The 23,588-nt window shown below is 43.2% G+C and overlaps 1 protein-coding gene across 1 annotated transcript in view; it reads left to right on the top strand.

Annotated features, from left to right (window-relative positions):
* Positions 1–23,588, top strand: part of SLC28A1 (solute carrier family 28 member 1) — a 200,717-nt gene that overhangs the window by 46,713 nt on the left and 130,416 nt on the right. The window contains exon 2 of the mRNA XM_069765557.1: positions 23,093–23,154. Coding sequence (XP_069621658.1) covers positions 23,098–23,154 — 57 coding nt within the window. The 5' untranslated portion in view covers positions 23,093–23,097. The remainder of the gene's footprint in view (positions 1–23,092; positions 23,155–23,588) is intronic.

Raw genomic sequence — 23,588 nt, 5'->3', positions numbered from 1 at the left:
TCGTTTAGTAGTTGTTGGAAACTACGCTGCATTAGGCCTTCAAATTGGGTATGGGGTGTAGAGAGAGGGTGTGTTACACTCCAAGGTGTTCCCCAGGTTGCCTTTCCTGAGCTTCGATCTTCCGGCTCTCGTTTAGTAGTTCTTGGAAACTACACTGCATTAGGCCTTCAAATTGGGTATGGGGTGTAGAGAGAGGGTGTGTTACACTCCAAGGTGTTCCCCAGGTTGCCTTTCCTGAGCTTCGATCTTCCGGCTCTCGTTTAGTAGTTCTTGGAAACTACACTGCATTAGGCCTACAAATTGGGTATGGGGTGGAGAGAGATGGTGTGTTACACTCCAAGGTGTTCCCTGTTATGCTGTGCTATCAGGCAACATAGTGTGCAGTAATCAGCGCACATACAGTGATATGGCAATAACCCAAAAAACAATAGAACAAGCTCTGAGACGTGGAATCTCTGCAGACTGCAATACCTGAACCTATCCTCACACAACTAAAAGCAGCAGTGGATTGCGCCTAACACTACCTATGCAACTCGGCACTGCCTGAGGAGCTGACTAGCCTGAAGATAGAAATACAAGCCTGACTTGCCTCAGAGAAATACCCCAAAGGAATAGGCAGCCCCCCACATATAATGACTGTTAGCAAGATGAAAAGACAAAACGTAGGAATGAAATAGATTCAGCAAAGTGAGGCCCGATATTCTAGACAGAGCGAGGATAGCAAAGAGAACTATGCAGTCTACAAAAAACCCTAAAGCAGAACCACGCAAAGGGGAGCAAAAAGACCCACCGTGCCGAACTAACGGCACGGCGGTGCACCCTTTGCGTCTCAGAGCTTCCAGCAAAAGAGAATAGCACAGCTGGACAGAAAAAACGGAAACAAAAACAAAGTAACACTTATCTAGCAGAGCAGCAGGCCACAGGAAAGATGCAGTAGCTCAGATCCAACACTGGAACATTGACAAGGAGCAAGGAAGACAGACTCAGGTGGAGTTAAATAGCAAGGCAGCCAACGAGCTCACCAAAACACCTGAGGGAGGAAGCCCAGAGGCTGCAATACCACTTGTGACCACAGGAGTGAATTCAGCCACAGAATTCACAACAGTACTTCCCCCTTGAGGAGGGGTCACTGAACCCTCACCAGAACCCCCAGGCCGACCAGGATGAGCCACATGAAAGGCACGAACAAGATCTGGGGCATGGACATCAGAGGCAAAAATCCAGGAATTATCCTCCTGAGCATAACCCTTCCATTTGACCAGATACTGGAGTTTCCGTCTAGAGACACGAGAATCCAAAATTTTCTCCACAATATACTCCAATTCCCCCTCCACCAAAACAGGGGCAGGAGGCTCCACAGATGGAACCATAGGTGCCACGTATCTTCTCAACAACGACCTATGGAATACATTATGTATGGAAAAGGAGTCTGGGAGGGTCAGACGAAAAGACACCGGATTGAGAATCTCAGAAATCCTATACGGACCAATAAAACGAGGTTTAAATTTAGGAGAGGAAACCTTCATAGGAATATGACGAGAAGATAACCAAACCAGATCCCCAACACGAAGTCGGGGACCCACACGGCGTCTACGATTAGCGAAAAGCTGAGCCTTCTCCTGGGACAAGGTCAAATTGTCCACTACCTGAGTCCAGATCTGCTGCAACCTGTCCACCACAGAATCCACACCAGGACAGTCCGAAGACTCAACCTGTCCTGAAGAAAAACGAGGATGGAACCCAGAATTGCAGAAAAATGGAGAGACCAAGGTAGCCGAGCTGGCCCGATTATTAAGGGCGAACTCAGCCAACGGCAAAAATGACACCCAATCATCCTGGTCAGCAGAAACAAAACATCTCAGATATGTTTCCAAGGTCTGATTGGTTCGTTCGGTCTGGCCATTAGTCTGAGGATGGAAGGCCGAGGAAAAAGATAGGTCAATGCCCATCCTACCACAAAAGGCTCGCCAGAACCTCGAGACAAACTGGGAACCTCTGTCAGAAACAATATTCTCAGGAATGCCATGCAAACGAACCACATGCTGGAAGAACAAAGGCACCAAATCAGAGGAGGAAGGCAATTTAACCAAGGGCACCAGATGGACCATTTTAGAAAAGCGATCACAGACCACCCAAATGACCGACATCTTTTGAGAAACGGGAAGGTCAGAAATGAAATCCATCGAAATATGTGTCCAAGGCCTCTTCGGGACCGGCAAGGGCAAAAGCAACCCACTGGCACGTGAACAGCAGGGCTTAGCCCTAGCACAAATCCCACAGGACTGCACAAAAGCACGCACATCCCGTGACAGAGATGGCCACCAGAAGGATCTAGCCACTAACTCTCTGGTACCAAAGATTCCTGGATGACCAGCCAGCACCGAACAATGAAGTTCAGAGATAACTTTACTAGTCCACCTATCAGGGACGAACAGTTTCTCGGCCGGACAACGATCAGGTTTATTAGCCTGAAATTTCTGCAACACTCTCCGCAAATCAGGAGAGATGGCAGACACAATGACTCCTTCCTTGAGGATACTCGCCGGCTCAGATAACCCCGGAGAGTCGGGCACAAAACTCCTAGACAGAGCATCCGCCTTCACATTTTTAGAGCCCGGAAGGTACGAAATCACAAAATCAAAACGAGCAAAAAATAACGACCAACGGGCCTGTCTAGGATTCAAGCGCTTGGCAGACTCGAGATAAGTAAGATTCTTATGATCAGTCAATACCACCACGCGATGCTTAGCTCCCTCAAGCCAATGACGCCACTCCTCGAATGCCCACTTCATGGCCAGCAACTCTCGGTTGCCCACATCATAATTACGCTCAGCAGCAGAAAATTTCCTGGAAAAGAAAGCACATGGTTTCAACACTGAGCAACCAGAACCTCTCTGTGACAAAACCGCCCCTGCTCCAATCTCAGAAGCATCAACCTCGACCTGGAACGGAAGAGAAACATCTGGTTGACACAACACAGGGGCACAGCAAAAACGACGCTTCAACTCCTGAAAAGCTTCCACGGCAGCAGAAGACCAATTAACCAAATCAGCACCCTTCTTGGTCAAATCGGTCAATGGTCTGGCAATGCTAGAAAAATTACAGATGAAGCGACGATAAAAATTAGCAAAGCCCAGGAATTTCTGCAGACTTTTCAGAGATGTCGGCTGAGTCCAATCCTGGATGGCCTGGACCTTAACCGGATCCATCTCGATAGTAGAAGGGGAAAAGATGAACCCCAAAAATGAAACTTTCTGCACACCGAAGAGACACTTTGATCCCTTCACGAACAAGGAATTAGCACGCAGTACCTGGAAAACCATTCTGACTTGCTTCACATGAGACTCCCAATCATCAGAGAAGATCAAAATGTCATCCAAGTAAACAATCAGGAATTTATCCAGATACTCACGGAAAATGTCATGCATAAAGACTGAAAAACAGATGGAGCATTGGCAAGTCCGAACGGCATCACCAGATACTCAAAATGACCCTCGGGCGTATTAAATGCCGTTTTCCATTCATCTCCCTGCCTGATTCTCACCAGATTATACGCACCACGAAGATCAATCTTAGTAAACCAACTAGCCCCCTTAATCCGAGCAAACAAGTCAGATATCAATGGCAAGGGATACTGAAACTTAACAGTGATCTTATTAAGAAGGCGGTAATCAATACACGGTCTTAGCGAACCATCCTTTTTGGCTACAAAAAAGAACCCTGCTCCCAATGGTGATGACGATGGGCGAATATGTCCCTTCTCCAGGGATTCTTTCACATAACTGCGCATAGCGGTGTGTTCAGGCACGGACAAATTAAATAAACGACCCTTAGGGAATTTACTACCAGGAATCAAATTGATAGCACAATCACAATTCCTATGCGGAGGTAGGGCATCAGACTTGGGCTCTTCAAATACATCCTGAAAGTCAGACAAGAACTCTGGGATGTCAGAAGGAATGGATGACGAAATAGACAAAAATGGAACATCACCATGTACTCCCTGACAACCCCAGCTGGTTACCGACATAGAGTTCCAATCTAATACTGGATTATGGGTTTGTAGCCATGGCAACCCCAACACGACCACATCATGCAGATTATGCAGTACCAGAAAGCGAATAACTTCCTGATGTGCAGGAGCCATGCACATTGTCAGCTGGGCCCAGTACTGAGGCTTATTCTTGGCCAAAGGTGTAGCATCAATTCCTCTCAACGGAATAGGACACCGCAAAGGCTCCAAGAAAAATCCACAACGTTTAGCATAATCCAAATCCATCAGATTCAGGGCAGCGCCTGAATCCACAAACGCCATGACAGAATACGATGACAAAGAGCATATCAAGGTAATGGACAGAAGGAATTTGGACTGTACAGTACCAATGACGGCAGAGCTATCGAACCGCCTGACTTGCCTCAGAGAAATACCCCAAAGGAACAGGCAGCCCCCCACATATAATGACTGTTAGCAAGATGAAAAGACAAAACGTAGGAATGAAATAGATTCAGCAAAGTGAGGCCCGATATTCTAGACAGAGCGAGGATAGCAAAGAGAACTATGCAGTCTACAAAAAACCCTAAAGCAGAACCACGCAAAGGGGAGCAAAAAGACCCACCGTGCCGAACTAACGGCACGGCGGTGCACCCTTTGCGTCTCAGAGCTTCCAGCAAAAGAGAATAGCACAGCTGGACAGAAAAAACGGAAACAAAAACAAAGTAACACTTATCTAGCAGAGCAGCAGGCCACAGGAAAGATGCAGTAGCTCAGATCCAACACTGGAACATTGACAAGGAGCAAGGAAGACAGACTCAGGTGGAGTTAAATAGCAAGGCAGCCAACGAGCTCACCAAAACACCTGAGGGAGGAAGCCCAGAGGCTGCAATACCACTTGTGACCACAGGAGTGAATTCAGCCACAGAATTCACAACAGTTCCCCAGGTTTCCTTGCCATTGCTTCGGTCTTCCGACTCTCGTTTAGTAGTTGTAGAAAAGTACACTGCATTAGGCCTACAAAATGGGTATGGGGTGGAGAGAGATGGTGTGTTACACTCCAAGGTGTTCCCCAGGTTGCCTTTCCTGAGCTTCTATCTTCAGGCTCTCATTAAATTGTGGTTAAATGGAACAACTGCATTTGGCGTACTAGTTGGTTTGGGGCCTACTATCGGTGTCTGCCACTCCTTGCTGTTCTCCTGGTTTCCTGTCCTGAAATTCCATTTTCAGGCTCTCGTTAAGTAGTTGTTAATGTTAGACTGCATTTGGCCTACTAGTTGGGTTGGGGCCTACTATCGGTGTCTGCCACTCCTTGCTGTTCTCCTCCACTGAACAAAGCTGTGCCGCCTGTTTACTACGGTTGCCAATTTTGAACTGCATTTCGACTACTTACTGATTTGGCCCTACTCTCTGTGTCAGCCTCTCATTCCAGTTGTCCTCCACTGCAATGCCCCCTGGTTATTCCTGTGTTACCAATTTTGAACTGCATTTAGCCCACTTTATTCTTTGGGCCTATATCTGTGTTTCCACTTCATCGTGCCCATTGCCCAGCCAGTGATAGATGAGTCTGCTGGTACATTGACCCATAACGCAACATTCCCCGTGCATGCTACACAACAACATTGTGACCCTGCTGAAAGTCAGGTTGCTCTTCCCGCATACCATACCACCTTACACGGGGACAAAGAGGAAGGTGCAGATGAAAGTGCAGGTTCCTTCATCAGGTGGGGGGAGGAATACTAGTTGGCGACGTCACTGGCACAGGGCCTCTCATAGTACGCAAAAGTGTTGCTGCCGGTGGGAGGCGCCCCCGCCGTGCAAACACACCGCTGTACTTTGAGGGGCCCTGTGCAAGTGCCAATGCCAACAAGTGGGCCCCCCCCTGCTTGCTCAGGATCACAGCACTTGCAAAGTTGAAATACTTACCTCTCCCTGCTCCACTGCCGTGACGTGGTCCAGATTTCCTGGGCCCACTAATTACTTGAACCAGCCCTACCCCACACAACTTTAGCCAAATGACCCCCAATTTCAAATGCCTTCCAATTATTATAAGGTAAATTACGCTTGACAAGCTTCATTAAGAAGAATGGATGGTTTTGACATTAAAATGGGCACTCTAGGTGTTTTCCTGGCCCCCACTCACTGCCGACTATGCTGCCCCATTGACTTGCATTGGGTTTCGTGTTTCGGTCGATCCCGACTTTTCGCCATAATCGGCCGATTTCACTCGACCCGACTTTTGAGATAGTCGGGTTTCGCGAAACCCGGCTCGACTCTAAAAAGGTCAAGGTCGCTCAACTCTAGTTATTATAGAGTGTTTTACGTAATAAGCTTCAAATGCTTGGTGCTATAGACTGGTTTGATAAGCTTTTGCTAGAGGTTGTCTTTATAAAATGTAGCTATTTATATACAGCTCTGGCAAAAATTAAGAAACCACCACCTCAAAACCCTGTCATGGGCAGCCCAATCTCCAGAACTGAACCCCATTGAAAACCTCTGAAATATAATCAAGAGGATGATGGATAGTCACAAGCCATCAAACAAACAAGAACTGCTTAAATTTGTGCGCCAGGAGCAGTGTGAAAGACTGGTGGAAAGTATGCCAAGACACATGAAAGCTGTGATTAAAAATCATGGTTATTCCACAAAATATTGATTTTTGAACTCTTCTTGAGTTAAAACATTAGTTTCTAAATGATTCACAGGTCTGCGACTAAAAAGCTGTTTGATTATTTTCATCTAATTTCCATGTATTTTGGTGTGCTGAAAACGAAAAAAATATTGAAAAATATCCTGGACGTCAGGATTTGCCACAAAGTGCAAAATTCTCTTCAAATTTAGTATATTTTTCTAAATTTTTTGTATTTTTTTATTTTAGGGCTTTGAAAGTCAAAATTACTATTAATTAATTCAGATCAATGCTTTGAAGATATACAAGACCCTGACTACAAAAAAATCGTCGGACGAATGCTGAAAGCATTTCAAGCTTTAGGTTGCCTGATGAGTTTGAAAGTGCATTTCCTCCATTCCCATAGTTACTTAAATTGTCAGAAAACGTGATGTCCTATGACAAAACGGAGGTCATTTTCGGATTCAGCGCACTTAAAAACATAAAGATTACGTGGAATAACCAAAACAGCTGTTGAAAAAATTTTTTTTGCAGACCTTTGCATTATTTGAGGTCTGAAAGCACTGTTTTTTTTATTTTATTTTGACCACTTCTCCTTTACAGAAAAAAATACAAAATGTATTGCTTGGAAATTCGGAGACATGTTGTTAGAAAAAATGAAAAACTTACATTTTACTCAAAAATATACATATGAAGAGAAAAATCAGACAAACTGAACATTTTGCAGTGGTCTCTTAATTTTTGCCAGTGCTGTATATATATATATATATATATATATATATATATATATATATATATAGTGATGCAGTGACCCATGTTGCAGCTAGGGGGCGCTGTGTGTGCTGCTCAGGATACGCATGGAGGCGTAAGTGTAATGGTGGTAATGAGATAAAGACTGGCATTATTGTAACTGTGTCGCAGAGGGAGTCTGCACTGTAAAAAAGTAATGTTGTTGTTCTGGGACCTATAGTCCAACAAGTATTTGTATAGTTAAAAGGGAGGCTTGCAGCATTATTCGGAGAGCTGGGCGGGTCTGGCTAACCACACACACACCTCCTACCTACAGGAGTGGTTACAGGTACATAATATGACCATGGTGTGGTCACATGGTCTCTGTGATGGAGAGTGTGTAGGTCCTGGATGGCTTGTGTGTTGGGAGGTCCTGTGTCTGGACCGGATCCCTGAACAGCACACTGAGAGGTCATGGACCTGAAGACTTGTGTGTTGGGAGATCCTGGGAGCAGGATCGGATCCCTGAATAGCGCACTGAGAGACTTGTGTGTTGGGAAATCCTGGGAGCAGGATCGGATCTCTGCATAGCACACTGAGAGGCCTGTGTTGGAAGATCCTGGGAGTAGGACTTCCTGAAGAGCACCTGGAGTGTGAACCTGCTTTCATCTGTGAAGACCACAGGGCGCCAGTGGCGAATTTGCCAATCCTGGTGTTCTGTGGCAAATGCCAAGCATCTTGCACAATGTTGGGCTGTGAGCACAACCCCCATCTGTGGACGTCAGGCACTCAGACCATCCTCATGGAGTTGGTTTCTAACTCTGCAGACACATGCACATTTGTGGCCTGCTGGAGGTCATTTTTCAGGGCTCTGGCAGTGCTCCTCCTGTTCCTCCTTGCGCAAAGGCGGAGGTAGCGGTCCTGCTGCTGGGTTGTTGCCCTCCTATGCCCCCCCCTACGTCTCCCGGTGTACTGGCCTGCATCCTGGTAGCACCTCTGGACACTACGCTGACAGACACAGCAAACCTTCTTGCCACAGCTCGCATTGATGTGCCATCCTGGATGAGCTGCACTACCTGAGCCACTTGTGTGGGTTGTAGAGTGCGTTTCATGCTACCACGAGTGTGAAAGCACAACCAACATTCAAAAGTGACCAAAACATCAGACAGAAAGCATTGGTACTGAGATGTGGTCTGTGGTCCCCACCTGCAGAACCACTCCTTTATTGAGGGTGTCTTGATAATTGCCAATGATTTCCATATGTTGTCTATTCCATTTTCACAACAGCATGTGAAATTGATTGTCAATCAGTGTTGTCAATTTGATTTCACAGAAGTTTGATTTCACTTGGAGTTATTTTCTGTTGTTTAAGTGTTCCCTTTATTTTTTTGAGCAGTATATATATATATATATATATATATATATATATATATACATATATATTTCTGCTGCCTATTTGCCTCATTTTGGTCAGATGTTCATTTGCTGAATGAGAGCATTATTGTTTCCTACAAGTGCATTTTTTACCATTGTATGCAAAACGCATTGGGAGAATTTGATCAGTTGCACTGAGCACTTTATCTGTTTTGGAAACATAATTGTGATATCAACTTGTACTCTGATAACTGTGGCTTGGATTCTATTAACTAGGGTCTTGTAGGGCCAGAAGGGTCACCCATCGATGAGCGGGATCGCCACTTGCACTACTTTAGGGTGCCAACCTCTGTGGCAAGGCAGGGATAGGACAGTGGCTAAGTAGGGTGAGATCATTTAAAGGGAAACTGTCACCCTCAAAATCAATGATGAGCTAAGCCCAACAGCATCAGGGGCTTATCTACAGCATTCTGTAATCCTGAAAGATGAGAAAAAGAGGTTATATTATACTCACCCAGGAGCGTTCCCACTGCGGTCCGGTCCGATGGGTGTCGCGGTCCGGTCCGATGGGTGTCGCGGTCCGGTCAGGGGCCACCCATCTTCTTGCGATGATGTCCTCTTCTTGTCTTCACACTGTGGCTCCGGCGCATGCATACTTTGTTGAGCAAAGTACTGCAGTGCACAGGCACAGGGTCTCTCTGACTTTTCCTGGGGCCTGCGCACTGCAATACTTTGCTCAGCCCTCAACAGGGCAGACAAAGTACTCCTGCGCCGGAGCCGCAGCGTGAAGACAAGAAGAGGACGTCATCTTAAGAAGATAGGAGGCCCCGGACCGCGACGACCACTGCAGCGGGACCGCCCCTGGGTGAGTATAATCTAACCTCCTTTTCTTATCTTTCAGGATACATTGGGGGCTTATCTACGTCATTCCAGAATGCTGTAGATAAGCCCCTGATGCTGGTGGGCTTAGCTCACCTTCGATTTTGGGGGTGATAGGTTCCCTTTAATCTTCAACTTGCTTAACTGTTCACAATAACAGTCATTTTGACCAGGGGTGCCCAAACTTTTACATGCCACTGTATGATCTTCTGTGACCCTGCCAAATATTGCTTTTTTTTGGGTGGGGGGCATTTAGGAAATCTTCTTTGGGGCCATATGAATTCTATGTACAGCTCTGCCTGTCACCCTTTAACCCCTTTCTGCCATTAGACGTACTATTCCGTCCATGTGGGGTGGGCCCTACTTCCCAAGGACGGAATAGTACGTCATAGGCGATCGGCCGCGCTCACGGGGGGAGCGCGGCCGATCGCGGCCGGGTGTCAGCTGCTTATCGGACCGCCCCCGGCACATTAACCCCCGGCACACCGCGATCAAACATGATCGCGATGTGTCGGCGGTGCAGGGAAGCATCGCGCCGGGAGGGGGCTCCCTGCGGGCTTCCCTGAGACCCCCGCAGCAACGCGATGTGATCGCGTTGCTCCGGGGGTCTCCTAACTTCCTCCCTGAAGCAAATCCCGGATCCAAGATGGCCGCGGATCCGGGTCCTGCAGGGAGGGAGGTGGCTTACCAAGTGCCTGCTCAGAGCAGGCACAAGGTAACGCTGCAGCGCTCTGAGACAGATCAGTGATCTGCCAGAGTGCTGTGCAAACAGGCAGATCACCGATCTGTGATGTCCCCCCTGGGACAAAGTAAAAAAGTAAAAAAAATTTTTTACAAGTGTGTAGAAAAAAAAAAAAAAAATCCTAAATAATGAAAAAAAAAAAAATTATTATTCCCATTAATACATTTCTTTATCTAAATAAAAAAAACAAAACAATAAAAGTGCACATATTTAGTATCGCCGTGTCCGTAACGACCCGACCTATAAAACTGTCCCACTAGTTAACCCCTTCAGTAAACACCGTAAGAAAAAAAAAAAAAAAACGAGGCAAAAAACAACGCTTTATTATCATACCGCCGAACAAAAAGTGGAATAACACACGATAAAAAACACAGATATAAGTAACCATGGTACCGCTGAAAGCGTCATCTTGTCCCGCAAAAAACGAGCTGCCATACAGCAACATCAGCAAAAAAATAAAAAAGTTATAGTCCTCAGAATAAAGCGATGCAAAAATAATTATTTTTTCTATAAAATAGTTTTTATCGTATAAAAGCGCCAAAACATTAAAAAAATGATATAAATGAGGTGTCGCTGTAATCGTACTGACCCGAAGAATAAAACTGCTTTATCAATTTTACCAAAGGCGGAATGGTATAAACGCCTCCCCCAAAAGAAATTCATGAATAGCTGGTTTTTGGTAATTCTGCCTCACAAAAATCGGAATAAAAAGCGATCAAAAAATGTCACGTGCCCGAAAATGTTACCAATAAAAACGTCAGCTCGTCCCGCAAAAAACAAGACCTCATATGACTCTGTGGACTCAAATATGGAAAAATTATAGCTCTCAAAATGTGGTAACGCAAAAAATATTTTTTGCAATAAAAAGCATCTTTCAGTGTGTGACGGCTGCCAATCATAAAAACCCGCTATAAAAGTAAATCAAACCCCCCTTCATCACCCCCTTAGTTAGGGAAAAATAAAAAAAATAAAAAAATGTATTTATTTCCATTTTCCCATTAGGGTTAGGGCTAGGGTTAGGGCTAGGGTTAGGGCTAGGGTTAGGGCTAGGGTTAGGGTTAGGGTTAGGGCTAGGGTTAGGGTTAGGGCTAGGGTTAGGGTTAGGGCTAGGGCTAGGGTTAGGGTTAGGGTTAGGGCTAGGGTTAGGGCTAGGGTTAGGGTTAGGTCTAGGGTTAGGGTTAGGGTTAGGGCTAGGGCTAGGGTTAAGGCTAGGGTTAGGGTTAGGGCTAGGGTTAGGGCTAGGGCTAGGGTTAGGGTTAGGGCTAGGGTTAGGGCTAGGGTTAGGGTTAGGGCTGGGGCTAGGGTTATGGTTAGGGCTAGGATTAAGGCTACAGTTAGGGTTAAGGCTACAGTTAGGGTTGGGGCTAAAGTTAGGGTTAGGGTTTGGATTACATTTGCGGTTGGGAATAGGGTTGGGATTAGGGTTAGGGGTGTGTCTGGGTTAGATGTGTGGTTAGGGTTACCGTTGGAATTGGGGTTAGGGGTGTGCTTGGATTAGGGTTTCAGTTATAATTGGGGGTTTCCACTGTTTAGACACATCAGGGGCTCTCCAAACGCGACATGGCGTCCGATCTCAATTCCAGCCAATTCTGCGTTGAAAAAGTAAAACAGTGCTCCTTCCCTTCCGAGCTCTCCCGTGTGCCCAAACAGGGGTTTACCCCAACATATGGGGTATCAGCGTACTCAAGACAAATTGGACAACAACTTTTGGGGTCCAATTTCTCCTGTTACCCTTGGGAAAATACAAAACTGGGGGCTAAAAAATAATTTTTGTGGGAAAAAAAAGGATTTTTTATTTTCACAGCTCTGCGTTATAAACTGTAGTGAAACACTTGGGGGCTCAAAGTTCTCACAACACATCTAGATAAGTTCGTGGGGGGTCTAGTTTCCAATATGGGGTCACTTGTGGGGGGTTTCTACTGTTTAGGTACATTACAGGTTCTGCAAACGCAATGTGACGCCTGCAGACCATTCCATCTAAGTCTGTATTCCAAATAGCGCTCCTTCCCTTCCGAGCCCTCCCATGCACCCAAACGGTGGTTCTCCCCCACATATGGGGCATTAGCGCACTCAGGACAAATTGGACAACAAATTTTGGGGTCCAATTTCTCCTGTTACCCTCGAGAAAATACAAAACTGGGGGTTAAAAAATAATTTTGGGGGGAATTTTTTTTTTTTTTTCACGGCTCTGCATTAGAAACTGTAGTGAAACACTTGGGGGCTCAAAGTTCTCACAACCCATCTAGATAAGTTCGTGGGGGGTCTAGTTTCCAATATGGGGTCACTTGTGGGGGGTTTCTACTGTTTAGGTACATTAGGGGCTCTGCAAACGCAATGTGACGCCTGCAGACCATTCCATCTAAGTCTGTATTCCAAATGGCGCTCCTTCCCTTCTGAGCCCTCCCATGCGCCCAAACGGTGGTTCCCCCCACATATGGGGTATCAGCGCACTCAGGACAAATTGCACAACAACTTTTGGAGTCCAATTTCTCCTGTTACCCTCAGGAAAATACAAAACTGGGGGCTAAAAAATAATTTTTATGGGAAAAAATTTTAGTTTTATTTTTACGGCTCTGCATTATAAACTTCTGTGAAGCTCTTGGTGGGTCAAAGTGCTCACCACACATCTAGATAAGTTCCTTAGGGGGTCTACTTTCCAAAATGGTGTCACTTGTGGGGGGTTTCAATGTCTAGGCACATCAGTGGCTCTCCAAATGCAACATGGCGTCCCATCTCAATTCCTGTGAATTTTGCATTGAAAAGTCAAACGGCGCTCCTTCCCTTCCGAGCGTTCCCATGCGCCCAAACAGTGGTTTACCCCCACGTATGGGGTATCAGCGTACTCAGGACAAATTGTACAACAACTTTTTGGTTCCAATTTCTTCTCTTACCATTGGGAAAATAAGAAATTGGGGGCGAAAATATAATTTTTGTGAAAAAAAAATGATTTTTTATTTTTACGGTTCTACATTATAAACTTCTGTGAAGCACTTGGTGGGTCAAAGTGCTCACCACACCTCTAGATAAGTTCCTTAGGGGGTCTACTTTCCAAAATGTTGTCACTTGTGGGGGGTTTCTACTGTTTAGGTACATTAGGGGCTCTGCAAACGCAATGTGACGCCTGCAGACCATTCCATCTAAGTCTATATTCCAAATGGCGCTCCTTCCCTTCCGAGCCCTCCCATGCGCCCAAACAGTGGTTCCCCCCCACATATGGGGTATCAGAGCACTCAGGACAAATTGCACAACAACTTTTGGGGTCCAATTTCTCCTGTTACCCTCAGGAAAATACAAAACTGGGGGCTAAAAAATAATTTTTGTGGAAAAAATTTTTGTTTTATTTTTATGGCTCTGCATTATAAACTTCTGTGAAGCTCTTGGTGGGTCAAAGTGCTCACCACACTTCTAGATAAGTTCCTTAGGGGGTCTACTTTCCAAAATAGTGTCACTTGTGGGGGGTTTCAATGTTTAGGCACATCAGTGGCTCTCCAAACGCAACATGGCGTCCCATCTCAATTCCAGTCAATTTTGCATTGAAAAGTCAAATGGCATTCCTTTGCTTCCAAGCTCTGTCATGCGCCCTAACAGTGGTTTACCTCCACATATGGGGTATCGGCGTACTCAGGACAAGTTGTACAACAAGGTGTGGGGTCTATTTTCTCCTGTAACTCTTGGTAAAATAAAACAAATTGGAGCTGAATTAAATTTTTTGTGAAAAAAAGTTAAATGTTAATTTTTATTTAAACATTCCAAAAATTCCTGTGAAACACCTGAAGGGTTAATAAACTTCTTGAATGTGGTTTTGAGAACCTTGAGGGGTACAGTTTTTAGAATGGTGTCACACTTGGGTATTTTCTATCATATAGACCCCTCAAAATGACTTCAAATGAGATGTGGTCCCTAAAATAAAATGGTGTTGTAAAAATGAGAAATTGCTGGTCAAATTTTAACCCTTATAACTCCCTAACAAAAAAAAATTTTGGTTCCAAAATTGTGCTGATGTAAAGTAGACATGTGGGAAATGTTACTTATTAAGTATTTTGTGTGACATATCTCTGTGATTTAATTGTATAAAAATTCAAAGTTGGAAAATTGCAAAATTTTTAAAATTTTCGCCATATTTCCGTTTTTTTCACAAATAAATGCAGGTAATATCAAAGAAATTTTACCACAACCATGAAGTACAATATGTCACGAGAAAACAATGTCAGAATCACCGGGATCCGTTGAAGCGTTCCAGAGTTATAACCTCATAAAGGGACAGTGGTCAGAATTGTAAAAATTGGCCCGGTCCATAACGTGCAAACCACCCTTGGGGGTAAAGGGGTTAAACAGTTCTTCTCAAGACTAAGTAAATGTGACTCTTTTAATATTTCCTCTTAACCAATATCCTCCAAGCCCATTTTTAAGTTTGGTAGCTCTTCTTCCCCAACTCTGAGGCATTGTTTCTATGAACTGATGCCCAGAGCTAAAGAGCACATTACAGGTAAGGTCACACTAACTCTTTGCAAAATGATAGTATTAACTTCCTGTCTTGCAAATTTTTATACCTTTAATAACACATGACAATATTCTGCTGATCTTAGAAGCTACTGATTGACATTGCATGCTGTTATTTAGTCTGTGATCTACAAGTAGACCTACTGTAGATCCTTCTCTACAAGCTACTCTCCTAGTTTTACTCCCTCTAGAACATATGATGCCAACATATTATTAGTGCCCAGGTGCATGACTTTACATTTTTGCAAATTGAGTGTCATGTTTGCTAAGTTTGTCGAAGTCAGCTCGTAACTTATGACAGTCTTTCAAAGACTGTACTATACAAAATAGCTTAGTGTAATGTGCAAAACCACAACCCTAATTACAGAAAGTTGAGATGCTTGTGTAAAATGTAAGAAAAAACAAAGCATTTTTTAAAAATCTCTTATCTCTTCAGAAGTTGACATTTAGAAATTTAGGGTCAAATAACAGCTAAGTTACCTGAGTGCATAGAAAAAATAGCATATTACAGAGGCACAGTCTCTCAGAAGTAAAGATGGGTCAGAGGTTCACCAATCTGTGAGTAACTCCTGTCTAAAAATTGTGAAACATTAAAAAAAAATGTTCTTCAACATAAAATTGCAAGGACTTTGAGTATCCTACCATCCACTATACATAAGGTTTAGAAATTCTGGAGAAATCAATGTGCACAAAGTACAGTCCGATTTTCAATATTGGATGCGTATTTTTTAGGGGCTTTCAGGAAGAACTGCATTAACACAGGCATGATTCAGTTGTCCAAATATCTGTATGGGCTCAGAAATACTTCCAGAAATCATTGTGAACACAGTTCACTATGCAATCCACAAATGCAAGTTAAAACTCTACAATGGAAAGAAGAAACCATATCACACGTGGACAAAATTGTTGGAGCCCTTCTAGTAAAGTAGGAAAAATCCACCATGGTCACTGACATAACTTGAAACTGACAAAAGTAATTTTCAATATACATTTACTATATGTCAACTAATGAAAATCAGATATTGGTTTTGAATTTTAGCTTAATAGAACAATTAAAAAAACAAACCAATGCAAATTACCTGGACAAAAATGATGTGATCCCTAACTTAATATTACAGCCTTTTGAGGCAATAACTGCAAACAAGTGACTTCTGTAACTCTCAGTGAGACTTCTGCACCTTTCCACAAGTATTTTTGCCCACTCATTGTGACCAAACATCTCCAGATGTTTCAGGTTTGAAAGGTGCCTTTTCTAGACATCTAGCCAGATGAATAAAAATGTTAAGTTCTTATTGGAAACCATTGTCGCCATGTCCTGCAGACTTAAGAGGGCAAGTACTATCCCGCGTGTTAACAGCGCACAGTTGAAAAGCCTTCATCTCTTCATGGTATGGGTTGCATTAGTGCCTATGGCATGGCCAGCTTACACATCTTGAAAGGCACTATCAATGCTGGCATTGTATAGAGGTTTTAGAACAACATATGCTCTGATGCAGATAATGTCTATTTCAGGGAAGGCCTTGCATAATTCTGCAAGACAATACTAAACCAGATACTGCATCTATCACAATAGCATGTCTTCACAGATGAAGAGTTAGTGTGATGAGCTGGTCTACTGCAGTGCAGAGTCATTCACCAATATAAACCATTTGGCACATTATGAAGCAAAAAAATGAAGCAAAAAAGACCCAAGATTGTTGAGCAGCCCAAATCCTACATCAGAAAACAATTGGACAACATTTTCTCCCAAAACTCCAGCAATTGGTCTTCATACTTCCCAGATGCTTAGAGACGTTTGTAAAAAGTGTAGTGGATGCTGCCCAATGATAGATATGGCCCTGTCCCATCTTTAGAGATGGGTTTGCTGGTATCAATTTTAAAATTTTCCATAATTTCTTCAAATGAAATGGAAAAATGTCTATAATTAGCTAGGATTTCCAAATCTTTCTTCTTATGACTCTTACATTAAGGCCCTATTTGGGCAGGTATCTCTGAACAGTATAACAGTTCCAGGGTCCTCTAAATCTTTCTGAAGGTCTTTTACAGTCAGGCAAAGTTTCTGATTTGCCTTTCTAGCAATTCTACAAGTAGCGCTCACAAAAAATGTTTTTGGTCTTCCAAACCTTACCTTTTCCTCCACTGTTCCTGTTAACTACCATTTCTTAATTACATTTCAAACTGAGTAAAGGGTAACTTGAAAATGCTTTGCTAACTTCTCATAACCTTCTCCTGCATCGTTGGCCTCCTCCATTTTCATTTTCAGAGTGCTAGGCAGATGCTTAGAAGAACCCATGGCTGCTTTTTTACACAAGGTTGGAGGAGGTTGGGTTTTTATAAAGCTTGGAAATTTGCATCATCAGGTCATTCTTAATGATGATAATGAACAAGCTATAGCCCTAATAGGCTAATTAAGGTCTGAAATTGTAATCAAAGTTATCTGAGTACACAAATCGTATGGTGACTAAACTTTTGCATTGACCCATTTTCCTTTTTGTAATTTTTAAAATGTAAAATATTATATATATATATACAGTGGGGCAAAAAAGTATTTAGTCAGTCAGCAACAGTGCAATTTCCACCACTTAAAAAGATGAGAGGCGTCTGTAATTTACATCATAGGTAGACCTCAACTATGGGAGACAAACTGAGAAAAAAAAATCCAGAAAATCACATTGTCTGTTTTTTTTAACATTTTATTTGCATATTATGGTGGAAAATAAGTATTTGGTCAGAAACAAAATTTCATCTCAATACTTTGTAATATATCCTTTGTTGGCAATGACAGAGGTCAAACGTTTTCTGTAAGTCTTCACAAGGTTGCCACACACTGTTGTTGGTATGTTGGCCCATTCCTCCATGCAGATCTCCTCTAGAGCAGTGATGTTTTTGGCTTTTCGCTTGGCAACACGGACTTTCAACTCCCTCCAAAGGTTTTCTATAGGGTTGAGATCTGGAGACTGGCTAGGCCACTCCAGGACCTTGAAATGCTTCTTACGAAGCCACTCCTTCGTTGCCCTGGCGGTGTGCTTTGGATCATTGTCATGTTGAAAGACCCAGCCACGTTTCATCTTCAATGCCCTTGCTGATGGAAGGAGGTTTGCACTCAAAATCTCACGATACATGGCCCCATTCATTCTTTCATGTACCCGGATCAGTCGTCCTGGCCCCTTTGCAGGGAAACAGCCCCAAAGCATGATGTTTCCACCACCATGCTTTACAGTAGGTATGGTGTTTGATGGATGCAACTCAGTATTCTTTTTCCTCCAAACACGACAAGTTGTGTTTCTACCAAACAGTTCCAGTTTGGTTTCATCAGACCATAGGACATTCTCCCAAAACTCCTCTGGATCATCCAAATGCTCTCTAGCAAACTTCAGACGGGCCCGGACATGTACTGGCTTAAGCAGTGGGACACGTCTGGCACTGCAGGATCTGAGTCCATGGTGGCGTAGTGTGTTACTTATGGTAGGCCTTGTTACATTGGTCCCAGCTCTCTGCAGTTCATTCACTAGGTCCCCCCGTGTGGTTCTGGGATTTTTGCTCACCGTTCTTGTGATCATTCTGACCCCACGGGGTGGGATTTTGCGTGGAGCCCCAGATCGAGGGAGATTATCAGTGGTCTTGTATGTCTTCCATTTTCTAATTATTGCTCCCACTGTTGATTTCTTCACTCCAAGCTGGTTGGCTATTGCAGATTCAGTCTTCCCAGCCTGGTGCAGGGCTACAATTTTGTTTCTGGTGTCCTTTGACAGCTCTTTGGTCTTCACCATAGTGGAGTTTGGAGTCAGACTGTTTGAGGGTGTGCACAGGTGTCTTTTTATACTGATAACAAGTTTAAACAGGTGCCATTACTACAGGTAATGAGTGGAGGAAAGAGGAGACTCTTAAAGAAGAAGTTACAGGTCTGTGAGAGCCAGAAATCTTGATTGTTTGTTTCTGACCAAATACTTATTTTCCACCATAATATGCAAAAAAAATGATAAAAAAACAGACAATGTGATTTTCTGGATTTTTTTTCTCAGTTTGTCTCCCATAGTTGAGGTCTACCTATGATGTAAATTACAGACGCCTCTCATCTTTTTAAGTGGTGGAACTTGCACTATTGCTGACTGACTAAATACTTTTTTGCCCCACTGTATATATATATATATATATATATATATATATATATATATATAAAGAATTTTTTTGTGTGTGTGTGTGTGCCTAAAATACAAGGAAATGTTTCATCTTTAACTTTAGGCCTTTTAGAGATCATTTAATCTTCATCTTGCTTAACTGTTCACAAAGACAGTCATTTTGACCAGGGGTGCCTAAAGTTTTACATACTCCCTGCTTTGACAGTATTCAGTGTTAGTGTGGCATCGTGCTCTTTCCCTCAATAGGCAAGGATATCTGTCTTATGTTGTAAATTGTTGACATGCCAGGTATAAAATCCTCTGATCTCATTTTAGCATTTGAGGACTAACCCTACAAGCCTTGAGATTATTATTATTATTATTTATTATTATAGCGCCATTTATTCCATGGCGATTTACATGTGAGGAGGGGTATACATATTAAAACAAGTACAATAATCTTGAACAATACAAGTCACAACTGGTACAGGAGGAGAGAGGACCCTGCCCGCGAGGGCTCACAATCTACAAGGGATGGGTGAGGATACAGTAGGTGAGGGTAGAGCTGGCCGTGCAGCGGTTTGGTCAATCGGTGGTTACTGCAGGTTGTAGGCTTGTCGGAAGAGGTGGGTCTTCAGGTTCTTTTTGAAGGTTTCGATGGTAGGCGAGAGTCTGATATGTTGTGGTAGAGAATTCCAGAGTAGGGGGGATGCACGAGAGAAATCTTGTATGCGATTGTGGGAAGAGGAGATAATAGGGGAGTAGAGAAGGAGATCTTGTGAGGATCGGAGGTTGCGTGCAGGAAAGTACCGGGAGACGAGGTCACAGATGTATGGAGGAGACAGGTTGTGGATGGCTTTGTATCTTTGTATGTCATGGTTAGGCCTTTGTACTGGAGTCTCTGGGTGATGGGGAGCCAGTGCAGGGATTGACAGAGGGGAGAGGCCGGGGAATAGCGGGGGGACAGGTGGATTAGTCGGGCAGCAGAGTTTAGAATAGATTGGAGGGGTGCAAGAGTGTTAGAGGGGAGGCCACAGAGCAGGAGGTTACAGTAGTCAAGGCGGGAGATGATGAGGGCATGGACTAGGGTCTTTGCAGATTCTTGGTTTAGGAATGTGCGAATCCTTGAAATATTTTTGAGTTGGAGGTGGCAGGAAGTGGAAAGGGTTTGGATATGTGGTTTAAAGGAGAGATCAGTGTCAAGGATTACCCCAAGACAGCGGGCTTGTGGGACTGGGGAGAGTGGGCAGCCGTTTACTGTAATGGATAGGTTCTTTGGGAGGTCGTGTGAGATGGGGGAAAGATGATGAATTCTGTTTTGTCCATGTTAAGTTTTAGAAATCTAGTGGAGAAGAAGGATGAAATAGCAGACAGACATTGAGGGATTCTGGTTAGTAGGGAGGTGATATCTGGTCCAGAGATATAGATCTGTGTGTCGTCAGCATAGAGATGATGCTGAAAGCCGTGAGATTCTATGAGCTGTCCCAGGCCAAAGGTGTAAATGGAGAAGAGCAGGGGTCCTAGAACTGAACCTTGCGGGACTCCGACAGATAGGGGGCGAGGTGAGGAGGTGGTGTGTGAGTGGGAGACGCTGAATGTATGGTCAGTTAGGTATGATGAGATCCAGGATAGGGCCAATTCTGTGATTCCAAGGGATGAGAGGGTCTGCAGCAGCAGGGAATGGTCCACTGTGTCAAAGGCAGAGGACAGGTCTAGGAGGAGGAGGACAGAGTAGTGTAGCTTGCTCTTGGCGGTTAATAGGTCATTGGTGACCTTAGTTAAGGCAGTTTCAGTGGAGTGGTGTGACCGGAAGCCTGATTGAAAGCGGTCGAAGAAGGAGCAGGAAGATAGATGGGAGGACAGTTCAAGATGGACATGTTGTTCCAGTAGTTTTGAGGCAAAGGGGAGAAGTGATATAGGGCAATAGCTAGATACAGAGGATGGGTCAAGAGAGGGCTTTTTGAGGATAGGTGTGATTGAGGCATGTTTAAAGCTTGAGGGGAAAATGCCAGTTGTTAGTGATAGGTTGAAGAGATGGGTTAGGGTTGGGATGAAGACTGTGGTGAGGTTTGGGATGAAGTGGGATGGGAGTGGGTCAAGTGCACAGGTGATCTCAATATTTAGTTGACTAGCAACATTGGTAATATGGTAATATTGTTTTCTAGCCAAGGTTTGTACAAGTGAAACCTCTCCTGAAGAACACCTCTTTGAGGAGACCACCCTACTTCTAAGCCAGATTTTTCTTAGATGAATTTAAGTTTTCATCTTTGTATGTATTCCTTCATTGGGTAGTCATATACATTAGTGTATATACATAACAACCAACATAAATAGTGAATATCAAAATTGGGTGGGAATAATTTTTTAGCATAAATTTGTGAAGCACCTATGCTTTTTAAAGTCCTGGCCAAAAGTGTAGGCACCCTTGAAATTGTTGCAGAAAATAAGGTATTTATCCAAGAAGATTACTGCAATCACACATGTTTTGTTATACACATTTATTTTCTTTGTGTGTATTGAGACAGCATAAAAAACTGAAAAAAAGGCAAATTGGACATAATTTCACACAAAACCACAAAAATGGACCTGACGAAATTGTTGGCACATTTCCAAAATTGTGGGTATACAACTTTGTTTCAAGAATGTGATGGTCACTCAAACTCACATATGACAAGTAACAGGTGTATGCGATATGAAAATCACACCTGAAACTAGATAAAAAGGCCACACTAAGCATGAAGAAAAGAAAGAGGAGAAGAAAACTGACTGAGGACTTGAGAACAAAAATTGTTGAACAATGTCAACAATCTCAAGGTTACAAGTCCATCTTCAGAGATCGTGATGTTCCTTTATCCACGGAGTGCAGCACAATCAAGAAGTTTACAACCCATGGCACTTTAGCCATCTCCCTGGACATGGACAGCAGAGAAAAATTGATGAAAGGTTGCAACGCAGGATAGTCCAGGTGGTGGAAAAGCAGCCCAAGTTCCAAAGAAATTGAAGCTGTCCTGCAAGCTCAGGGTACATCAGTGTCAGGGCAAAGTATCCGTCGACATTTGAATAAAATTAAATGATATGGCAGGAGACCCAGCTGGACCCCAGTGCGGACACAGAAGAATGAAAAAGTAAGCTAAAATCCTTCTGAGAAAGCATCTTGTGGACAGATAAGACCATTAGTAAAGCACATCATTCTACTGTTTACCAAGAACGAAATGAAGCCTACAAAGAAAAGAGCACAGAACTTACAGTAAAATATGATGAAGATTCAAATATGTTTTGGGGTTGTTTTGATACTTCTGGCACTGAGTGCCTTGACAGAGTGCATGAAATCTGAAGATTACCAAAGGATTTTAGGTCGCATTGTAATGCCCAGTGTCAGAAAGCTGGGTTTGCGTCCTTGGTCATGGATCTTCCAGCAGGACAATGAACCCAAACATACTTCAAAAAGCACCCAGAAATGGATGGAAACAAAGGACTGGAGAGTTCTGAAGTGGCCAGCAATGAGTGTGAATCAAAACTCCATTGAACACCTGTGGAGAGATTTTAAAATTGTTGTTGGGAGAAGGCACCCTTCAAATAAGAGAGACCTGGTGGAATTTGCAACAGAAACGTGGTCAACAATTTCAGTTGAGAGGTGTAAGGAGCTTGTTGATAGTTATAGGATGATTGATTGCAGTTATTTATTAAAAAAGGGTGTATTAAGTATTAAGTTGAGGGTGCCAACAATTTTGTCTGGGCCATTTTGGGGCTTTGTGTGACGCTCTATCCAATTTGCCTTTTTTCCTCTTATTTTTGTATTGTTCCAAAACACATAAAGGAAATAAACATGTATGATAAAACATGTAATTGCAATAATTTTCAATAATTTTCTCCGACAAATAATTCATTTTCTGGAATAATTTCAAGGGTACCATTTGGCCATGACTGTATAGCAGTAATCTTACATTTATCTGTACTATTTGCCTAGCGATTAACCTTAACATTACATCTTTTTGATACCATAAATTCCATTCCTGTTCTTTCATTCCTTTTGCTTGAAACTACAAAGCTTATTTTTATGCGCTTGATATTAATATTTTGTGAATTTTGTTTATTAAATATCTTGCACATCTTTTTATTTCTGTTTGTAGAAGCCATGGAAATGTCACAGAAAAGTGATGATGGATTTTCAAATAAAGCATTTAATGCCGAGGTAAGTGGTATTGACCTTGCTAGCAAACATTACATGGTTACAAGGAATTTCTGTTGTCAAGCAAATAAATCTTAATCATTGTATAATGCCCTTAAAGAGGACCTGTCCCTGTTCATGACATTTTTGCTTTAGTCTTTTCCCCAGAAAGTAACAATTTTTAAGCATCTTTTCATAGACCTTACAGTGTGACATTCCTCTAGTATTCTACTTGAAAATTAGAAATAAATTGACAGTTGGGTGTTACTATTGCCCTTGGTAAAGGAGTGTGTACTTACATAGACTACACTGCCAGCACTGATTGGACTTTGTAGTGGCACACCCACAACTGGTAACACCTAGACTCCTCAACCTTGAAATTGCAACTCTAAGAAGGAAATATCATGGAATGATGGAAATCACAAGATCGATACACATATTAATGGAAACAATATTTT

The sequence above is a fragment of the Ranitomeya imitator genome, chromosome 4 (assembly GCF_032444005.1).
Source record: "Ranitomeya imitator isolate aRanImi1 chromosome 4, aRanImi1.pri, whole genome shotgun sequence".
NCBI classification, from domain to species: Eukaryota; Metazoa; Chordata; class Amphibia; order Anura; family Dendrobatidae; genus Ranitomeya; species Ranitomeya imitator.
Note: the sequence above shows the minus strand (reverse complement) of the source record. Positions and strands in the feature narration are given on the sequence as shown.